We start from the raw sequence: 19,982 nt of genomic DNA on the forward strand, positions 1-19,982 counted from the left end.
GGGGGAAAAATATTGCTAACCTTTGGACCCAACCAGATCAGAATTTACTGGCGTATTTCCGCATGATACCAAGTTAATCCTCAACCTGGTTTCCTATCCCTCTTTCCCAAGACCCCCCACTTTTCCCAAGGAAGAGTTTCAAAAGCAGTGACATTCTATTCTATTCAGTGACGTCACTTTCTATTTCCTTCCCAATCTCCCAAGAATTCAAGGTTTCCCTCCACCCTTGTGCATGAACACGTGCACCAGCATCCACAGTTAGGGGGGAAAATAACTGCTCCACGAGATCAACCAAAAACAACAGGTTCACCCTGTCTAGTTCTGGTGCCCTAAGAAAAACACCTTTATCCCTGGCATTTGTAATGCTGATGTCTGAGGAAGTGTCATAGCCTTGGTGGCTACAGTAATCATGTGAGACAGTTGCTGTTTCTCCACCGTGAACAGACTAACGTATACTTGGTAAGAGTCATATTGTGGCTTGTGCTTTTAAATGCTAGTGGTTTGTTTTATTTGGTGAGCCAGTTCTGAAGTCTGACTCCTATGCACCTCTTTGCCAGTAAACTTCTCCTTTTCTTTCATGAAAGGTCATCTCGTCTCACAAAGACCTTGGGTCCTCAGCTCTGGACTATGGAGTGGGAATGATGCTGAGTCCCCACAAGAGTCCCAGACTGGCAGCCAGAGGTGAGGTGGGCATTCTCCATGGAGGTGGGTGTTTAAGCAGAAGGGCACTGACTGGTTACTTATGACTCCAGCAACACACAGAAAATTATGTGGGATAACGTTTAAAGTTCTTTCCTCTCCAACAGCAGGATTCTGTTGGTCTGAATGGAGGATGCCAAGTGAAGAAGGTGTTCTCCCATTCATTCAACAAGCGTTTGCTGAGCACCTGGTCCATTCTGGGATTTATAGGAGGCTCTGGGGATATGACAGAGAACAAGACAGATGTGACTCCTGTCCTCATGGAGCTTACAATCTAGTGGAACCAACAGACGTTATTCAAGTAATCATAAATAATTATAAAGTTACAGCTGTAATACATGTAAGGAAGAAGTATGCGGTGCCATGAAGTCCAATAAGAAGGGGATTTGACCCACTCTGGAAGGTTAGGGAGGCTTTCCTGAGAAACTGCCTCTGCCCTCGCCTAGAAAAATACACAAATAAATGACCCTGTACTCAATTAAGCTACAGAATTCAAATATTTCAAAGCTTGTAGAATCACTAACGTCCATCCTGAGAAGCTCTGTAAAGGAACCGTCGGAAGCATTTGCCAACAAGGGACATAGTAGGTGGAAATTAACTCCTCTATAAATAAGGAGATGAGAAGTTCAGTTAAATAAGTTCAGCTGCACTCACTCAGCAGTGGAGACCCATGGCTATGCAGCCTGGTTTTTTAAATGCTTATCTCAGAAATATTGCAGAACAATTGTCTTTTTTTCAGAGAGAGAGAGAATGAGTTTGTGGATTGTTCTTATGATGAATTCTCTCTTTTGATATAAAAGATATCAAAGGGAAGATAAAACCATGGTTGGTACTTAGTATTTGATGAGTGGGTTAATAAGTAAACAAATAAGAACAAGCTTTAACAAGAAATAATTTAAAATCTAATACTTGGGTTCAAAGAAATCAGTTCCACAAACGTAACATGGGGACTTTTCTTGGCAAATGTTCCTAAGTAAAAGCTTAAGGGGGTTTAATTATCTACAGCATTACATGGGCTAAACAGTATTATGAAATGTCCTAAAAGCTAACATAAATGAAAGTTACATCAAGAAAACTACAGGGTCCAGTTCTCTAGAAATAGTCATCCCATCTACTCTTTACTTGTCAGGTCAACCCTGGAAGATTTGGGCTCAGTTCTAGACATGATCTTCTTCAAAGGGCATTGGTGAACGGGGAAGCATCAAGAAACTCATGCTGGGTATATAACCAACGTGAAGTGAGGGATGACTGGAGGACTAGGGATGGGTGGCCAGAGAAGAGAGGACCTGAGAACTGCCCTCTGGCATCTGAAGGCCTGTCATGAGCAGGAGGAGCAGCTTGTGCCATCCTGTCTTCAGGCCTGTTCCCAGACAGTCAACACCTGGTTGGCTACTTGGCTCTAGGACTCTGACCCACCTTGACCAATGCTACCCACATGGGTCTGTGGGGCAATATGGTCCTAGATATACCACAAAAAAGAGATATCGCAGTTAACCATGCTTAGGTAAAACTGTACAAACAGGATTCCTTATAGCAGAATGTTTTGGAATCTTCAAATGATAACATCATCGTGAACATCCAAGACAGAAAGGTGTATTCCAAGTTTCCCAATCTGTATTGAACTCAGAACTCTTTCATGGAACTAGTATCTTTCCACACATCCAAACACCCTGGAAAGACCTGTTCTAGACTCTTCTCTTTTTGCTAGGCTCAGCACTGAAATAGGTACATGGGGTCAGGAAACCAAAGGTTTGGACATGGTGCCTGCCTTCAAAGACAGCTTCATCCATAGGGAAAAATGATTGACACCAAGTCTGCACTGGATAACACTGAGGAGGTTTCATGGGAGAAGACCACCTCACAGGTCCATTGGGTATTCATCTAGTATCCCATGGAGTAACATGGCACCATCCATACGTTATGAGGTAGGAAGGGACTAAGCAGTAGACTTGTTACCTCTTACCAAAGACCTAGAGCCTTGGGAAATCATGTAGCCTTTTTTGTAGACATTGTTCAACCCCCCAGACTCATCCATCTTTCTTAATACTCTCCAATTCCATCAAGCCAGTTCATTACCAAGAAGTACTGCCACTCCCTCAAGGGTATTAAACTGCTTAGAATTTTGTCAATGGGTGTCTCAAATTTACCAGCTCATTCTACCCACCCTGCCCTAGGACTTGTAGGAAAAGAAATCAGCATTCTATTCTGTTTAACTTAGCATGACTTGCAACTTAATGGCAAGGCTGATAGAATGCTAGATGTTGATCTTTTCTTTGCTAAAGGATGGAAGAAAAGCACTAAAGGACCCAGAAGATTGGTCCTTTTACTTCAAAATATTGGGTAGAGGAAATAGGAGGAGAGGAAATAGGGCCACTGAAGTACCTTGCAACCTGGCTGCTGGAGACAACACGTGGCAAAGGGCCACACTCCTGAATGAATGTTTAGAAAAGAAAGAGACTGATGTAGGGTGGGTTACAGGAAAGGTCATGGAGGTGGGAATTCAGGTCGATATTGGACAGACATAGAAGAGGAGAGAGAGCATAGAAAGTGGGATCTAGGGGTCTTGGGACATCTCCCAAAGCGTACCATGTTCTACTCTTTCATCACACCACAATTTACATATAGGTCCTTGTCGTCAACTTCTTGATCACCTAGCAACTGAGTTCCACGCTAATGGTCTCCCTCCACTTAACCTTAATAAATCACAACCTGTTGCTACGGAAAACGTGTGCCTATTAAAGAGGAAGATGTAATGCCGTGGTGAAACCTTCTCTTAAATAAAAACAAGAAACTGACTCGCTCCACCATATTTCTTCCTAGAAATGAAAACATTTATAAAGGTTTCCTTGGCCACCGAGGGAAGAAAAATGTGTTTATCACTCTGTTTAATCTCCACAGACTCAAGGATCAAACTTCCTGCCTCAGTAGATGTGATCCTCTGAAAGTAAAATTAGCCCTCCCTGGCAGAATGTGCTCATTGCTTTTCAAATGTGTACACTCCATCAGGGTTGTTATAAATAAGCTGTATCTTGATTCAGGACACATCAGCTACTGTTGCTATTTCAGTGCTGCCTTTAGCAGTCTAAGCTTTCACTGCAAGTAGCATTTACAGGAAAGAAATCCATGGCTCAGGACTGCACACTTACCGGTCCCGAAGCTCTCCTCCCCACAAAGGGACAGTTTGCTTGCATCCATCAGATTCCCAAAAAACTTCCAGCCAGTTGGGGTTTCATACAGAGTGATCTTTGCAGCATTAGCCACCCTTCAAAGGCATGAAATCAAAGTTACATCACAGCAGGACTGCTAGCAGAGCCATGTGAGGGATGGAAAACAGCAACCATTATTGTATCAAGGGTCCCATTTAGTATTCCTCAGAGGTACACATAATTCTAAGATTGGTGAAAAATCATATGAGAAAACTTGCACACAATGTGCTATTATATGTGGAGTCAGAGGAGGGGGGGAAAGAGGACGAAGAAAGAATTAATTCAGGTCACTGAGTTTAACATTTTAGAAGAAGCAACAGTGGCAAAATGGGCAAGGCTGTTTGGGGGGCCATTTAAACCCACATGTTTTGGATACAGACAGTATTTATAACCATTCCATAGTGAATAAGAGAGTGATGTTTTGATGCACCTATAGTCATAGAGACATAGAATATTGGGTCTGGGAGGTCAGTATTTTACTGAGAAGGAAACAGGACCCGGAATGTTATGTGATCAGCACAAGGTCACACGGCCAGGATGACCAATGCCTGCTGTCCAGCTGCCCAGTCAGTGCTCCTTTCATTTCCCTGGAAGGCCCCCCAAGGGCAGTGCCCAGTGTGGCCCCCCAAGGACAGTGCCCAGTGTGGCCCCCCAAGGACAGTGCCCAGTGTGGTCTCCCCTGTGCACCAGCTGCATCCACACTGATGCATGGTCCCCTGTCCCCTCCAATGTATCTTTTACCTCTCCCTATGTTATCCTTAGCCTATTTGAAACCTTTGAGTGACTGTTTTTTTAATCCCTTGCCCTTTGAACAGGAAAAGTTACCTACATTTCATTTACTCTTTTAGTGAGATGTGCTTTCCAAAATGCTTGTTTTATCACTAGCAACACAATATCATATTTCAATTCTAATATTTGAGGAAAATTAGATCTATGATTTTGAAACCTGTGAAAGTACAATGAACTTTTTTCTGGGTAATGAGGTATTTTCCACTGTGATTCTATATGTGGATTAACAATTTTTTCAGAACTTGGAATTAAACTGTTTTGGATTACACAGAAGGTATTTCAGGACCTGATCGGTCTAATGTACAAGAGCGTGGCCACACACCAGCTCACGACTTCCGATGGAGGATGTGAAGGCAGAATTACCAGGTTCTAATTCTAGCTCTGATGTAGCTGTGGGGTCCCGGGCAAGACTGCTAACTACTCTTTTGGTTTCCTCCTCTTTAAAATAAGGACTGCTATGAGGATCAATTGAGATGGTGAATGTAAAAAGGCGCTGTGTCAACTACAAACTACTATATGAATATTAGCCATTACTTTGTTAGCTGAAGTCAGCACTAGTTCTATAACACATACACACACACACACACACACACACGAAATAGATAACTACTGTATAGCTCAGTGGCTGGGAGCAAAGGTTCTGGGTTCAAATTCTGCTCCATCATTTACTAGTTGGGTGACCTTGGGCAAATTAGTTAATTTCTTTGTTCTTTTGTTTTCCCACCTGTAAAGAGGAGTTAAATATAGCATTTACTTCATGGGGTCGGTCTGAGAATTAAATGACTTAAAACATATCTAGTGTCTAGCATAAGGTAATGTTCAATTAATATTAATTATGATTGTAAGCGCCTAGATACATACATTCTGCTTTCCTCCCTGGCCTCGACCTTTTATTCATTCACTTGTTCTTTATCTATTCATCCAGGAAACATTTATTGGACACCTAACATGGTCTAGTTAATACTCTACCTGGTTGGTCCTCATTTAGGACTTATACTTTTCAGATGTTTTAGATGTGATCCCATAAGCTACCCTAAAGCCTTTGCAAGTGAGATGAAATACAATCAATCAATAAATAAGCAAGTCAGAGATATCAACTGTTTACTGTCACTGGTACCGCCTTTCTCAAAAACTGAATGTATTTTTTTTAACTATTTCAGCTTTACGTTTACTCAGATTTTGGATAAATGAACATTTACTATGCTTGTGTGTGTATGGGCATCTGATGGGGGCTGGATGAGGAATGTTTTTGAAAGTTCTGCTGAAACACTTATCTTACATCAAACTGCTCTTTCACCTGAACTCTGTGTACACTGCTAAGGGAAAGTGAGTCTCTAAAATGATGTCTTGACTACAACGAAGTGCTATCCATTCATTTATTAACATTCAATCATTCATTTTTAAAAATGATATGTGTGTGTGTGTGTGTGTGTGTGTGTGTGTGAGGCACACCATGATCAGGAAGAGTTTAGGACAGTGAATAAGACATTATTTTCTCTGTAGAAGTTTCTAGTCTAACAGGGCAGATAGTCAAGTAAACAGGCTATCAGGACACAGTGTGATAAGTGCCAGGATGGAAGAAATGCAGGGTCCTAAGGGAGCACAGAGGGGGGACAACCAATCCAGAAAAAAGTTCATCCATTCCTTCATAAAATAAACACCTCCATAGCACATACTATGCATCAGATGCCCTAGGTGAAAAGGGAAGAAGGGTGTTCCCAGCACTGTGAAGGGCCTGGCGGGAGCCAAGGGAATGGAGAGACGTACCGGTCCAGGGCACCACTGGTGGGCATGCTGCGTGCAAAGCCGCGGACCCCGGTTTGCTGGAAATATGGAATGCTGACGATGTTGGCAGCAATGACAGCCACAGAGTCTGAAGGGTTCACAAAGAACCCATGCTTGCCCAGAATCATGTTTCGATCCTTTGGGAGAAGGGGAATTCAAAGGAAGATCTTTTAATCAAAGTGCTGAAGAAACCAAACTATCTTACATGGAGGTTTTATAAAATTTAAAACTATGATACATTTATTCATACTGGCTTCTAAACACTGGATTTTATTCCTAATGGATCTGTACAGTACCACTGGGCCAATGGCACCTCCATGCCAAAGAGCTAAAACTGTTTTAAATTAAAGTGCAAGCACAAACTCCTTCTGGGCCGAATCTTCTGTTCTCCCTCCAGAGGCCAGCGGACCGTAACCTCCCTGACCTTTTCCAAACTCTGGAACTAATCACCTCTCTTCTCTCCCAAAAGAGAGGAGAGATCACAATGAGAGGAAATATGGGCTCTTTAGAGTCTGGTAGGTCTACCAGCCATCCTTCAAGGAACAAAGCAGATTTCCTCAAGGAAAGGCTTCTAAATCTTGGGCCCTCCATGTGGTGCAGGATCCACCAGAACATGCTGCCACCTCACTGCTCTCTTGGTGCCTGACATACCGGAAGTACTCAAGTAACTGAGAGTATGGAGGGAAAAACTCCCATCATGCACTGCCACAGAAAGATGCATTGCAAATAATGTCTGCTAGGGACCCTTTTAATGTCCCCAAATTTTGATATTGGAAAACCTATTTTTAGGAAACAATGAATTCTAGATGATGTTAAAGAATAATAGCAACCACCAAAATATATTTTCAACTAAGTAAATATGTGTAGTGTTTACTATCTCTGAGATATCAAGTATACAAACCTAAGACAGTTTCCCTCCTCGTCTGTCATATACCCACGAATGTAAATAAAAGTGTGTGTTTATTTAAAATATTAATTGTAGCTAAAGAATAAAATGTTAATTCTCTCATTATAGTTTCATCTTTCAGCTAATGTGAATGAACAGATGGGCATATTATAAGGCCAAGACCCTTTCCAGAGATTAAGTAGCTAGCTGCTCGTTTAGAGCAAAAACCTACCTCAGGACAGGTACCTAGAACCCAACTAGTTCATGAAGCACCAGTCATGACATCATAACCAGGCCCCAGTTACCCTGCCCCTCTTAGCAGACATTAAACACATGGGTTCCATTTCAAGGACTCATTCTGTTCAAGAGGGTCTCCTAATAATTGAGCCCTGACTCCAGGTGCAATGAAGGGGGTTGACTGGCACTCCTAGGCCCACAAGGCCTGGTAGAAGCAGTCTGCTTTCTCCCCGTCTTTAGGATCAGGCCTGACCTGCATCAGAGTTCACTTAAAAACACTTGTACCCACTCCATCTCCATCAAAGGCAGCCCCAAAATCATGGTCTCCTGTCTTCATAGTCTCCACCAGGTCAGCTGCATAGGTGAGGTTGGGGTCAGGGTGGTGGCCTCCGAAGTCCTCCAGGGGAACACAGTTAACTGCTGAGTTGGCGGGGGCTCCGAGTTCTTCACAGAGGATCTTCTTCACATACGGTCCCACAACTATGCAGAGCGTGAAATAAAGAACCAGAAAATAAAACTTACTACAGGAGGTGAGGACTTACTACATAAGGTGGAGGTGTTCTAGGGAGAACGGCAAAGAGAACATGCAAACTGTATTCAAGGGCTTGTGGGGAGATAAGGCTGGAGTAGAAAGTTCTACAAACAGGAATATTGAGAGATTAGGTTGGAAAGGGTGAGGCCATTTGATGAAGGAAAGAGTGGGGGAAGGGAAGGGAGCGAACCAATATGAAGGCCCTGGTACACACCTGTGCCAGGTGCTTCTCAACTGTTTTCTCACTCAGTCCTTCAAAAAAGGCCCACGAGGTGGTACAGCTTAGTGCTTAAGAACCTGGACTCTGGAATCAGAGTGTCTGGGTTCAAATCTCAGCTCTGCCAATTATTGGCTGTGCCATTTGGGGAAAGCTATTTAATCTCTTTGCTGTGCCTCCGTCTACCCCACCTGCAAAATGAGGATAATAATAGTAGCTACCTAACAGGGTTGATGTGAGAATTAAATGAGTTAATAGATATGAGGCACTGAGAACAGTACCGGCACACATTTTATAAATTTTGTATTACGATTATTTCCTCCAATTTATAGATAAGAAAACTGAGGTTCTGAGAGGAAGCTATCTGCCCAGACTTACACAGATAGTAGGAGTGGGAGCTAGGATTCAGAGCCCTAATCCTTCTCCTCTATCAGGCTATCCGAAAAACTGATCAAAAGAATACAGACAAACAAACAAAAAACAGTAACAGTGAACAACAGGAAAAACCAGTCACACACTTCACAGTGATACTTAGTGTAACGATCAAGAATGTTCATCTCTAAAATGCTGAGATTGTTTTTTCACCAAGGAAGGTACCGACACCAATATATGCGACAGGGGTCAGAACAGTATAGAATACGTGTCTCCCATTAGGGGCCCCCCGTTAAGGAGGCTACTGACACACCACAGAATGAGGCCGAGGCAGCCAGGGCTGTGAGGGGTATAGCAACTGAGGCTTTCGAGGAGCAACTTAAAGGCCTGGAGAAAGAAGTCAGCTTCGCGACCAGCGGCGACTAGCAAATACCCCATCACAGGCTCCATTCTCAGGCCAGCCCAGGCTTCTGCTCATTCCCCTAATGTGACTTCTATCTTTAAGCTTTCATGCATTTGCTACAGCCAACTGCCTCAGCTGGGAATGACCATCACTTGACCCTCCACCACCCTACGTCTTTCTTTCATATAAGATGAGTTGGCTGCCACTTTTTCCAGGAAACCTTTCTTGATACCTTTGGTCAAACTATGCCTTCTTCCACACCCCAAGGAGAATACTTGAAATTCTACCTAACCCTCATTTTGCTGGCCTGGCGATGGTTGGTTTCTTACCTACCTCATCTCTCCAAGCATCGCAAAACTCTTTGAAGAGAGTCTCTACTGAACCCCTGCCTACCCCCAAGCATACATGTAGTAGCTACTCAATACATGTCTGTTGAATGCTTTGAAAAGTCAGAATAGCCTTTGTCTGAATCAAGAAGGAGACCCATTCTATGGGACTCCAGAGGCAAGTTAGGACCCAACGGGAGAAGTTCCAGAGACAGAAGATTTCAGCCCACCAGGAGAAGTTTTCTAACTGTGGTTTTGCAGTGTAACAGAAGGCCCTGACAGCATCATGGAAAGGGTTCAAGCACAGGCAGAAAGTCTTCCACAACCAGGCAGGCAGATGGATTCCAACACCAGGGAAAATCCCTGTGACTCAAAGAGTCTAAAATTGTAAATTATTACAAAACAAATAAACTCAAGTGCTCAGGAATTCCCTACATGCAAGAGAATCTCATGGTTCTGGTTCGGTGACAGCTGCTCTCTCTGACCTGGCCACACAACCCACAGAGGAAGAAGAGGGAGAGACATACATCCTGTTGTTCCTGAATTTAATCCTCAGCTTGCTCTGGTCATCTTCTAAGAAAAGGCGTATGTGGGAGCAGGCAAGTGGGGTGTGGGGCTCAGGAGCACGTTTATCGCATCTAGCAAACCACAGGCCCCGTCGGAAATAGATGGGGGCATTTAGGAAGAATGTAAGGCATCTTCTGAGGGGGAGGGAGAGTACACAAAAATAGTTGCCTGTTACTTAAAACCTGATGCTTAATGTGGAAACGCTGACCTTCACACTACCTTACCATGAGGAATTTTTCCTGCATACAATTAGATTTTTATCTGCGTGAATATTACTCTGAAATTTTTGCAACGTAACTGTTTAAAAACCGTCAAACAGAGAGAGTCTTAAGAAAAGGTTTGTTAAAGCATCATGATACACAAAGTCGAGAGCTGCTTCATGTCTTTGAGGGAAGGGAACAGAAAAGAAATGGCTCCATACCTCCATGCATGGCGTCTATGCGGATCTTTAATCGGTTTGGACCAGAAAGCAGTTCTTTCAGTGCGTTGAAATCAAAGATGCTTCTCAGCATCGTAGCATAAGCTTCCACCGAATCCACAATTTCCACTGTGAGAACAAGCAACATTAAAGACGGAGGAACTAAACACATTTAGAAACATTCTCCTCTGAAATGATCATATTGCTGTAAACGTGCAATTGCTATTTTAAAAGGACATTTATGGAGCAGCTCCAATGTGCCAGGGCCGTTACATGATCTCTTATTCAATACTAACAGATTTCCTGAGAGGTAAATGTTATTAGTTCTATTTTATAGACGAGCAAGTTCAAGTTCTGAAAGATGAAGTAACTTGCCCACACAGCTGGGATGGGGCACAGAGGGGAATTTTGACAAGAGTTTTGCCTGATGCTAAACTCTGTTCTGCTGCCACGTTGATTCCCCATCAGTCTCCATGAGAAGTGTATTTTGGTGTCAAAAAATAACAGAAAATGTAACACCTACTTTATTTTACTTTTTCCAGGCCCCTTGCCGTCAAGACATAATAGTAAAAAGCAGAGAAAATAATTTTTAATGAATCACTTTTCACATGCACTGCTAAAGGAATAACACAAAAGTAAGAACTAAGTATTGTTCTTGTTGTTGAGTTTTCACGGGTCTGAACATTTTCAAAACATGAAGTGTTTAAGAAATTCTCTACTGGTGTTTTCTAAACCTTAAGAATGTCTTCAAAATGTACCAAAGCACCCCTTCCTCTTTGTTGGGATGCAACTGTCAGCTCCTTATGGGTAGGTTCAAACAAAAAAATGCCTCCCATAAACTTGCAGCCCAGAGGAAAGAATACATGTTAGAGCAAAGTTGAAATGCAAGTCACATTGCTAACCCATCTCATCCTCATTTATTAATATGAATAATTTTATAAACATTTATTCCATCAATTATTGTCAAAACTTGGCATTCAACAACAAAATGTTTACCACAGCTGCTACACAGGGAGTTTCAATTTAGCCCCCAAAATGGTCTAAGTTGATTTTACTGAAAAGGAAATCAAAGCCCGGGCTTTGGAATCATTCACACCTGTGTCTGAATCCTGGCTTACCACTCACTGACTATGTGACCTGGAGCCTCTTACTTAAGCTCGCTCAGCCTTTGTTTCCTCATCTGGAAAAAGTGAATACTGACAGTGCTGCCCTCACAGGGCTACTGTAAGAATAAAATGAGATAATGCATGTGAAGAGCTTGGCACATAATAAAAGCTCAATAAAAGATAGCTGTGAACATGATCTTAAAGGTCTTCTCCTCAAGGCCGTCCATTTTATAGGTATGGAAACTGAAGCCGAGAGATTTGGAAACAACTCAGCCAAGGTCACACAGCTGATCCCCAGCAGGGCCCAGAGAGCCCAGGTCTCTAGACTTCCAGACCTGCTAATTAATGCATGCAAAGCTTGGTGACCACAATCTTTCCAAAGATAAAGACCCATGTTATTAAAACCTTGAAAGGCAAATCCCTCAAGTTGGAACTAGGAGTGGGCAAGAGAGGAGAAGAGTAAACATGCCTGTGAAGGGTTTGAACTTGTTTTCCAGGTCAAACTGCTGCTTTCCCAGAACCCCAAGGTCTACATGCAGGTCAGGACAAATTGCATATTCTTCGATTGTCTTGCTGATATGGAAAATTTTATCAGTTATTGCTTCCGGGGCAGGACCTGGAAATCAAACAGCAAACAGTGGGTCATTTTGTACAGTTGACATGGAAATACAAAGAACACAAAGCTCATCAACTCCTCTTTACTAACACATCTGCCATGCCATCATTCAAGCAGCAAAGTATCAGAATTTTCTAAAAAGAAATATTATGTCAATGATCATTCACGCATGGCTCCTCATACTCAGGTACAGCAAAATGAGAAGCATCTCACTTTCACCAAAAGGAAACAAAAAGCTCCCTTGCTGAGGATCAGAACCAGAACCCTGACCTCCCAAGGCCTTGGTTATCAGTTTGTCCTACAGAACATAAAATTGGCTATACTCAAAATGACAGCAAACTCACCTCCATTGGAAATATTGAATTTGATTCCAAAATCTCCATTGGGTCCTCCTGGGTTGTGGCTGGCTGTCAGAATGATCCCACCAATGGCTTTGATCTTTCTAATGATGCAGGATACAGCAGGGGTGGAGAGGATTCCATTCTGTCCAATAACCAAGCGACCAATCTAGGAGAAGAAATCCAGAACACACACTTTAACTTTAATAAATCCAGAGCTACTGCACAGAAATGCCAGAACAGCCAGATGGACAAAGAAATAGTCTACTGGACAAGAAAAGATGTCCTTTAATGAACATCTAACAGCTTGGGTTAATAGTATTATTATACTGAAGTATTTTATTGCTGTTGTTGAGTAATATTATTATTGAAGTAGAATCAGCATTGCTGAACAAAGCCATTCCTTCAGATAGCTTTTTGGGACTTTGTAGTGTATGATCCAGGGATGCTGTAAGGCTTTGGCACGAAAACAAAACACAGCCTTTCCAGACTCGGTTCATAATTTGGATACATTAAAAATTTGTGAGAAAACCCACATTTTTATCCACTATAATCATACTTTCAATCCACATTGGGAAAGAGAATATAAATTTAACTAGTTAAAGGAATTCTAACCCAAAGAGAAGGCTTCTGTAAACTAAAATATCTGACAAAGTAAAAAGGGCAAACTTTACATGAAGAAATGTTACAAAATGTATCTCATAAATTTATGTTTCCAGTCAAGCTTGGATTTGGGGGTTCCTCAAAGCAGGACACACCTACCCTCGCTAGGGTGTACCTGAGCTACCTCCTGGGCCTAAGGCAGGGAATGCTGGGAGTGTTAGTGGGTAAACCAGCCAGAACACCTACATGAAAGAGCTACAGGTGGTACTCCTGTTGTGTTCTTAACTCACTTTCCCATATCTCTCACAGATGGTATCAGCACAGCTCCTTTGCTAAAATGAGAGTAATTTATATCTGTTTCAACACGACGCAAGTTGGAAAAGAAGGAAGAAGTTCTGTCCGTTCCTCTGACTAGAGATGTGACTGCTACATGAAAAGATTTAAAAAACAAGGAGTTTGTGCCCTTCCTCCATCCTCCCCTCTGAAAGAAGGAAGGGACGAGGATGTTTTTAAGTTTTCCAGTTGTTACTTCTTCTTGCCCCACCCAAGATAAACATGGTTGAAGAAATGACTTGATGGTGGAAGATGCATTTCTAAGGTTGAAAATGCCAATGAGATACCTGGATTCCCTGGGGAAGTTTTTCTGGGACTGTTAGCTTTGCCACCTTCCCGTAGGTCACTAACAGCTTGACTGCCTTATAATTAACCCTCTCCACTACCAACCACCTCTCAGGAGGCAGCCGCTTCATTGCAGGCACATCTTGGCTCTCATGTGTCTCTCTCTGAACAATTTCTGTTATCCTAATATATTTCTTACGTTCTGCCTCCCTCAGGAAGTGGTAGCTCCCTGACTCAATACAGTGGTAATGGTAACATCTCACCCTTCCAGCAGTTTCCAGGTGTGGTTCTGATGAAAATAAAAGCCTGTGGCTGAGCAGTTCCATAATTTCGATGAGAGGAGCTTACAGATGGCAATTTAATCAGCCAGAGTGGCTGATGGAGTTATCTGAAAACAGTGTTTGCCCATCAAGCACGCTGACTTTTACTTGGATTCTGTATGTTCTTAATGTGGAAGGGGAAACTGATAAATGAATATTAAGCTATGCCACCCAAGTCACCCCTTAATTCTACCATTCCTTATGGTGAAATCTGCAGTCAGGAATGGTCCAAGGCTGAGAGGACTATACCAGAAGGTAAGAGTAAGAGAGAAAGTCAAGAGAAGCAAGGGAAGTCCATGGTAGGTTCCTTCTCCTGAGCCCAAGAATAGGTACAGCTGGCCAAAATATTCCCTTCCAGAGCAGACTCTTTTCCACGAATTATCCTCAGCAATATTAATCCTCAACCTGATATTGGGGAGATATTACTCTATTATCTTCCTCCCCGAAGGATGTCTGAAGCATTGTAACAGCTCCTGACTCAACCTCCCCTGCCTCTCTCCCACCTGTACCTCCTTTGCCCTACCCTGGCTGAATCTATCTGACCTACCCAGGCCCACCTAGTTCATCTTTCTAAACCATAGTTCTAACTGTGTCCCTCCCCTACTCAAAAACCTTCCCTGTACCATATGATCCAGAAATTCCACTTCTAGGTATAGACACAAAAAGAAAGCAGGGACCCAAACAGATATTTGCACACCCATGTTCACAGCAGCATTATTCACAATAGCCAAAAGTGGAAACAACGCAAATGTCCATTAAAAGATGAATGGATAAACAAAATGTGGTATACACATACAATGCAATATTATTCAGCCTTAAGAAGGAAGGAAATTCTGATACATGCTACAATATGGATGAACCTTGAAAATATTATACTAAGTAAAATAAGCCAGACACAAAAGGACAAGTATTGTATGGTTCCACTTATACGAAGGACACAGAACAGGCAAATTCACAGAAAGTAAAACCAAAGTTGCCAGGGGCTGGGGGGAGAAGAGAATGGGGACTTCTTGTTTAGTGAGTACAGAGTTTTGGATGAGATGATGAAAAGGATCTGGAACTAGATAGTGGTGATGGTTGCAGAACATTGTGAATGTAATGAATACCACTGAATTGTACACTTAAAAATGGTTAAAACAGCAAATTTTGTTAGGTATACTCTACCACACAAAAGAAAATTAAAAAAAAAAAACCCTTCCCTGGGTCCCAAGTGTCTACCAACTTAGAGATACCCCTCCATCCTGCATTGAGAGTCCTTCACCAAGCAGTCTTTCCTGCCCTTCCTCCTGGCCCCCACTCCCTTCCGTAAGACTCACGTCCTTCTGCCAAGCTGGATACCTCACTCTCCCCCCAACCCCACATTTGATAGTTAACCATGACAGGGAGCAAACTTTAAAATATTCCTTTTAATTGAAAATAGGGCCTGGTGTTTTCTTATGTTTCACACAAAAACAAACAAAAAAACAAGTTCCATTTTCTTTGCTCTGCCAGTCATATACACAGGTTCTATTCTCATTTCTAAAATTATCTTTAGGTTTAAAGCTCGGGGGACTGAATGAGATACCTGTACTATAAACGGGGCCCCACCAATGTTTTATTTTGTACATTAAAATTGCCTGTAAATGCAGACAGCTCTGTGCAAATAAAAACAAAGGCAGAGTGTATTCCATTATCCGTAAATGTACCAGATAAAAGTGTACTAAAGGGGAGAAATGAAATGATCTCCATGTAGCTCACTAGGCTGAGAAGCTCTCCTAGAATCGGCTCATGGGTGGAGTGGGTATTGACAAAGCTGAGGAAGGAACACTGACTTCTACCGAAATCTGTGGCAATAAATTTTTTCCTTTAGATTGCCTCCTTAAAGTTCTGCCCACAATCAAAGGGATGTTAAAATAGTCAGAATCTAGGATATGTTAGAAAAAGAAATCAAACTATATAGGATTTGATAGGTTTTATCAGATGAAAGTGCTTTATGGGTCCACTAAACGTTTTACGTTAAGTCAGCTGGGTAGTGTGACTGTTTTAAATGCAACACTATTTTTAGTGAGGAACGTCCTTGAAAAGACTTGAAAATATTGCTGGGGCTGTCACAGCTCTAACAAATAGGCAGTTACCATATTTAGTCAATTATTATCACTTAATTGCATTATTTAGCAAACCTTCAGATGGTAAATCTGAGAAAGTCTATAGCGTCTGCCTCAATTACACATTCCTACCACCTCTTCCACATCCTTCCGCTTTGCACAAAAATGAAATGAAGCCAAATATATCACAGCAAAGGGGACAGTGTACCAGATCCACTCAACAATCTAGATATATTCGGAGAAATAATGTTCCATTCGTTCTCCCCCAAAAGATTAAAAGCATCTTAATACCATTCGTTCCCTTTGCAGCTCTCCTCAAAGGTGAAATTTACAGCATGTCACATTTTATCTTAAAAATGTGTATGTGTCATAATTTCATATTTGAGTACTTTATCAGCAAATTTTACATGAGAGGCATTCAGATTCTGAAACTGGGTATAAAGGAAACTTCACATAAACAATAGGATCTACAAACTCTTTTAAATTTGATAACGTATGCTTTTTTTAAATTTGGCTTTTGCAATTACACCTTCTTAGTGTGTTGTTAAAATAGACTGAAAATGAATGCCCAACACATTTGGCTACAATGCTAAATTTTTATGTTCTCAGAATCAGAATTGCTTCCAGAAAGGAAATAAAACAGATTTTTAAAATTTATAAGTACTGAAGGACTGTGCGCTCCAAATTATTGCTAAGTGTAATCCAAAATCTAAAAATATATTTTTGGTCCCACAGAGGAATTTGCAGAGCAAAAACAGCAATGTCCTGATGCCTGCCTTCCTGTAATTCAGTAAGGCTGTGCAAATTGTTAGATTATCAAGATCAATGCTTCCTGGTGCAAGATACCTTCTGATTCAGGCAACACAGTTTTTCACGATGCAGAGCTTTAGCAAAGCCTCCTTATATTATAGTCTTACAGGAGTTATTATCTCTACCCTGCTGCACGAATTCACCACACACAGGGCTTCTTTGTGTCCAAGGTCATTATACGTGGGTTCCCCTGTAACAGGTCCTCTTGGAAAGCTCACACCTAACATTTTCCAATTCCCTCCTAGCATTTCTGCACAACTACCAGGATCCACAAATAACAGCGTGCCCTGGCTTTTGTTTTCCTGTTTGACAAGTGACTGAACTTCAACAAGGAAGCCATTGAAAGAAAACATAATCTTCTTCTCTCCGCTGCTCATTAGAGCCTCATACACAGGACAGAGTGTCCCTCAAAACTAGTTAGAATGTAGATAAGACAGCTTAAGGCTGGGGTACGCTTTGAATGTCTAAAACCAACAGGTACTTTTTCAAGCAACAGGCACGGAGCACAACATAAGAAATTAAGCTTACATTCCCATATCCCATGTGACTAATGTAATTTCAGGGGTAATATCACAATATACAATCTCTGAAGTCACAATGAAACTTAATTGGATGTTAGTAGCATTGAGGTGTTTACAATATACAAATCTTTGTACCTGTGTATATTTCTGCAAAATTAAGAGGTTATGTGGAGAGCCAGAAGCATAGCAATACTTATCGTATACCAACCCCATTGGCAGCTGCCATCTGCACTATTGTCTCTATTGCTGATTTATTAAAATACCGCCCATCTCCACCAACCACCAGTGTGGATCCCTGGCGATCTTTTAGGTCTATGGAAAAGAATATACTCTGGATGAAATTCTCCAGATAGCATGGCTTTGCCTCGAAATAATAGGTTTTCTTCCGTAATCCACTAGTTCCTGGTTTCTGGTCATAGTAGGGAGCTGTAGCAAAAGTCAACAGAGGGAGAGGACCTTCTTCCATTCTTCTGTATTTCCCGGAAATCCATTCATCAGAATCACTCATCTTTCACTTCCACCAGCTGGCTCAGCGAGGGTGTCCAGAAAGCAGTCAAGGGTCCCCCAAATAGTCTGTCCAAACTGAAGCTGCAACAGTGTTGGCCGAGTAACTAAAATAGAGGTCTTGCCTGGAAGATCACTCTCAATGAGGAAGCAGAGTTAATTCCTGTTGTCGTCACCCCTTGTGAAAAAGAAAAGGACCAAACACCCACCCACATCCACAGATCTTCAAAGTTGTTTTGATGAGGACAGTCTGCCCACATAACCAAGCCAAATACCCTTCAATTATTTTTGCCTCGTTTCCCTGTTAGGGTGGAGATGGGTCCAGAGGGTGTTGCATGCAGCAGGCTTCAGTTACAAACACCAGGTGGCCTCCAGACTCCACTCTCAGAGCCAGACAAAGACGGAGCAAGTGCAGTGCTAAGACGCAGGATCATGAACAAGACACCCTGGTGTGGCTCCCACTGCTACTGACACCCCTTAAAACAGAGCCTCTCTGGGCAGTCATCACTGAGAAGGCCAACTGCAGCTAAAGTTGTTCCAGGCCATCTCACAAGTTAAAGGTCAATCTTAAAATGGAAGTGAGGGATCTCAGTTACCTCTGGTTTACTTTCATCACTGTCATTTTGATACTTAAGTATTTGATACTCAAGTAATTTTTTTTTTACTTCCCACATGCAATCCCAGTTAGAAGGAAAAAGAGCATCTAACAGAACAGATTTATTCATTGGCCACCAAAGATTTAACAAAAAAGTATTCACTTCTAGAAGAATAGAGATTCACAAATATGCCCTGAATGACCAACAGCTTGGTCATTCCCTTGAACTTATAGAAAAGTAGGGATGAAGACGCACCAAATCCTTGAAAACATAAGCAGAATAGTGTGTGTGTGGTAGGGGGAGAGGGAAGTAAGTTTTTCTGAATGCATGAGGCTTGATCAAGTTATTATTTGGAAAAATAATATGGACATAAGATTAAATTTTGTATATTCATATTCTCAGTTTTAAGTAGACTTGACTTTTAAGAAAACATTTTTAGTGAAGCAGTTTAAGTCCTTTGCATTTGAAGAACCTAAGATGTTTAAAAACGCTCTACCTCATCCCATTTGATCCCTGAGATTTTATTAATAATCTATGTCGGTACATACATGTTGTGTTCTTTATCTGGCTCAGCAAAAGTTGTCAGTTACGAAGCTCCATTGTCAAGGTTTTGGTGAACTTGTTAACAAGGCTTAAAAAGTAAATCAGGACTAGTTACGCCACATGTCTGGGCAGTTTGATGTGCACATAAAAGTCAGGTTTTCAAGGGAAAAGTAGTAATCTCTTGAGAAACAAAATCTGAGTATTTTTCTACTAATTTGTCAAGCCAGGTCCAAAAGCAGACAGGCCCTGAGAGCAGCAGACTGCCCTCTGTGAGGCAAGAATGTCTCTGTGTTCCAGGGGCTACTCATACTGGACCAGGAGAGCTAACGGGCTCATGAGCAGAAAGCAGGCCACTACCAAGGAAGCCTAGTCTCCTTCAAATGGCAAACGGGGCTGGCCCACCTGCAAAGAGGACCTCGAGACATAACATTATAACAATTCACAGGACACGTCTATTAAGCTGAAAACCAGTCAGCCAAAAGACAATTGCTTTTTATAGCTTATTATTCCCTCTTATTTCAATTTTAAAACTAAAATTCTTATGAAGTAAGCTTCCTTTGCGAACAGTAGTTTACACACCCAATGTTTTTCAACTTACTACAAATACATTTCTTTAATTCATATTTTTTAAGTTCTGTGGCCAGTTTTCTCTGATTTTAGATAGGCTCGCAAATTATGCCAGTCTATGTGTCTTGACATATTTAATAATAGATCCGCATTTGTGAAATATCAACTCAACAATCTTTTCATTGGGAATAACAGAGCAACCAACCATGTAATTGGTAGTGTCCTTAACAAGGTCTTGAAAGCCCAGCATAGATTCAGGGACACTTCGTTGCAAAGGGGCTCCAATATCCCCACTAAAGCTTCTCTGCCCACACATTCC

General features: G+C 41.8%; 1 protein-coding gene across 2 annotated transcripts in view; it reads right to left on the minus strand.

Annotated features, from left to right (window-relative positions):
• The window catches only part of PGM1 (phosphoglucomutase 1), a 56,180-nt gene that overhangs the window by 14,048 nt on the left and 22,150 nt on the right, over positions 1 to 19,982 (minus strand). The window contains exons 1-7 of one of the 2 annotated variants that reach the window (XM_082357701.1): positions 17,662 to 18,148; positions 12,504 to 12,666; positions 12,013 to 12,159; positions 10,441 to 10,566; positions 7,892 to 8,082; positions 6,462 to 6,616; positions 3,846 to 3,961 (exon numbers count right to left, since the gene is read on the minus strand). In XM_082357701.1, coding sequence (XP_082213827.1) covers positions 3,846 to 3,961; positions 6,462 to 6,616; positions 7,892 to 8,082; positions 10,441 to 10,566; positions 12,013 to 12,159; positions 12,504 to 12,666; positions 17,662 to 17,961 — 1,198 coding nt within the window. In that variant the 5' untranslated portion in view covers positions 17,962 to 18,148. Of the gene's footprint in view, positions 1 to 3,845; positions 3,962 to 6,461; positions 6,617 to 7,891; positions 8,083 to 10,440; positions 10,567 to 12,012; positions 12,160 to 12,503; positions 12,667 to 17,661; positions 18,149 to 19,982 lie in introns of those variants that run through there. The other variant, XM_082357702.1, reaches the window with a different exon arrangement.

This window comes from Balaenoptera borealis (assembly GCF_965194805.1).
Source record: "Balaenoptera borealis genome assembly, chromosome: 1".
In the NCBI taxonomy this organism is placed as follows: domain Eukaryota; kingdom Metazoa; phylum Chordata; class Mammalia; order Artiodactyla; family Balaenopteridae; genus Balaenoptera; species Balaenoptera borealis.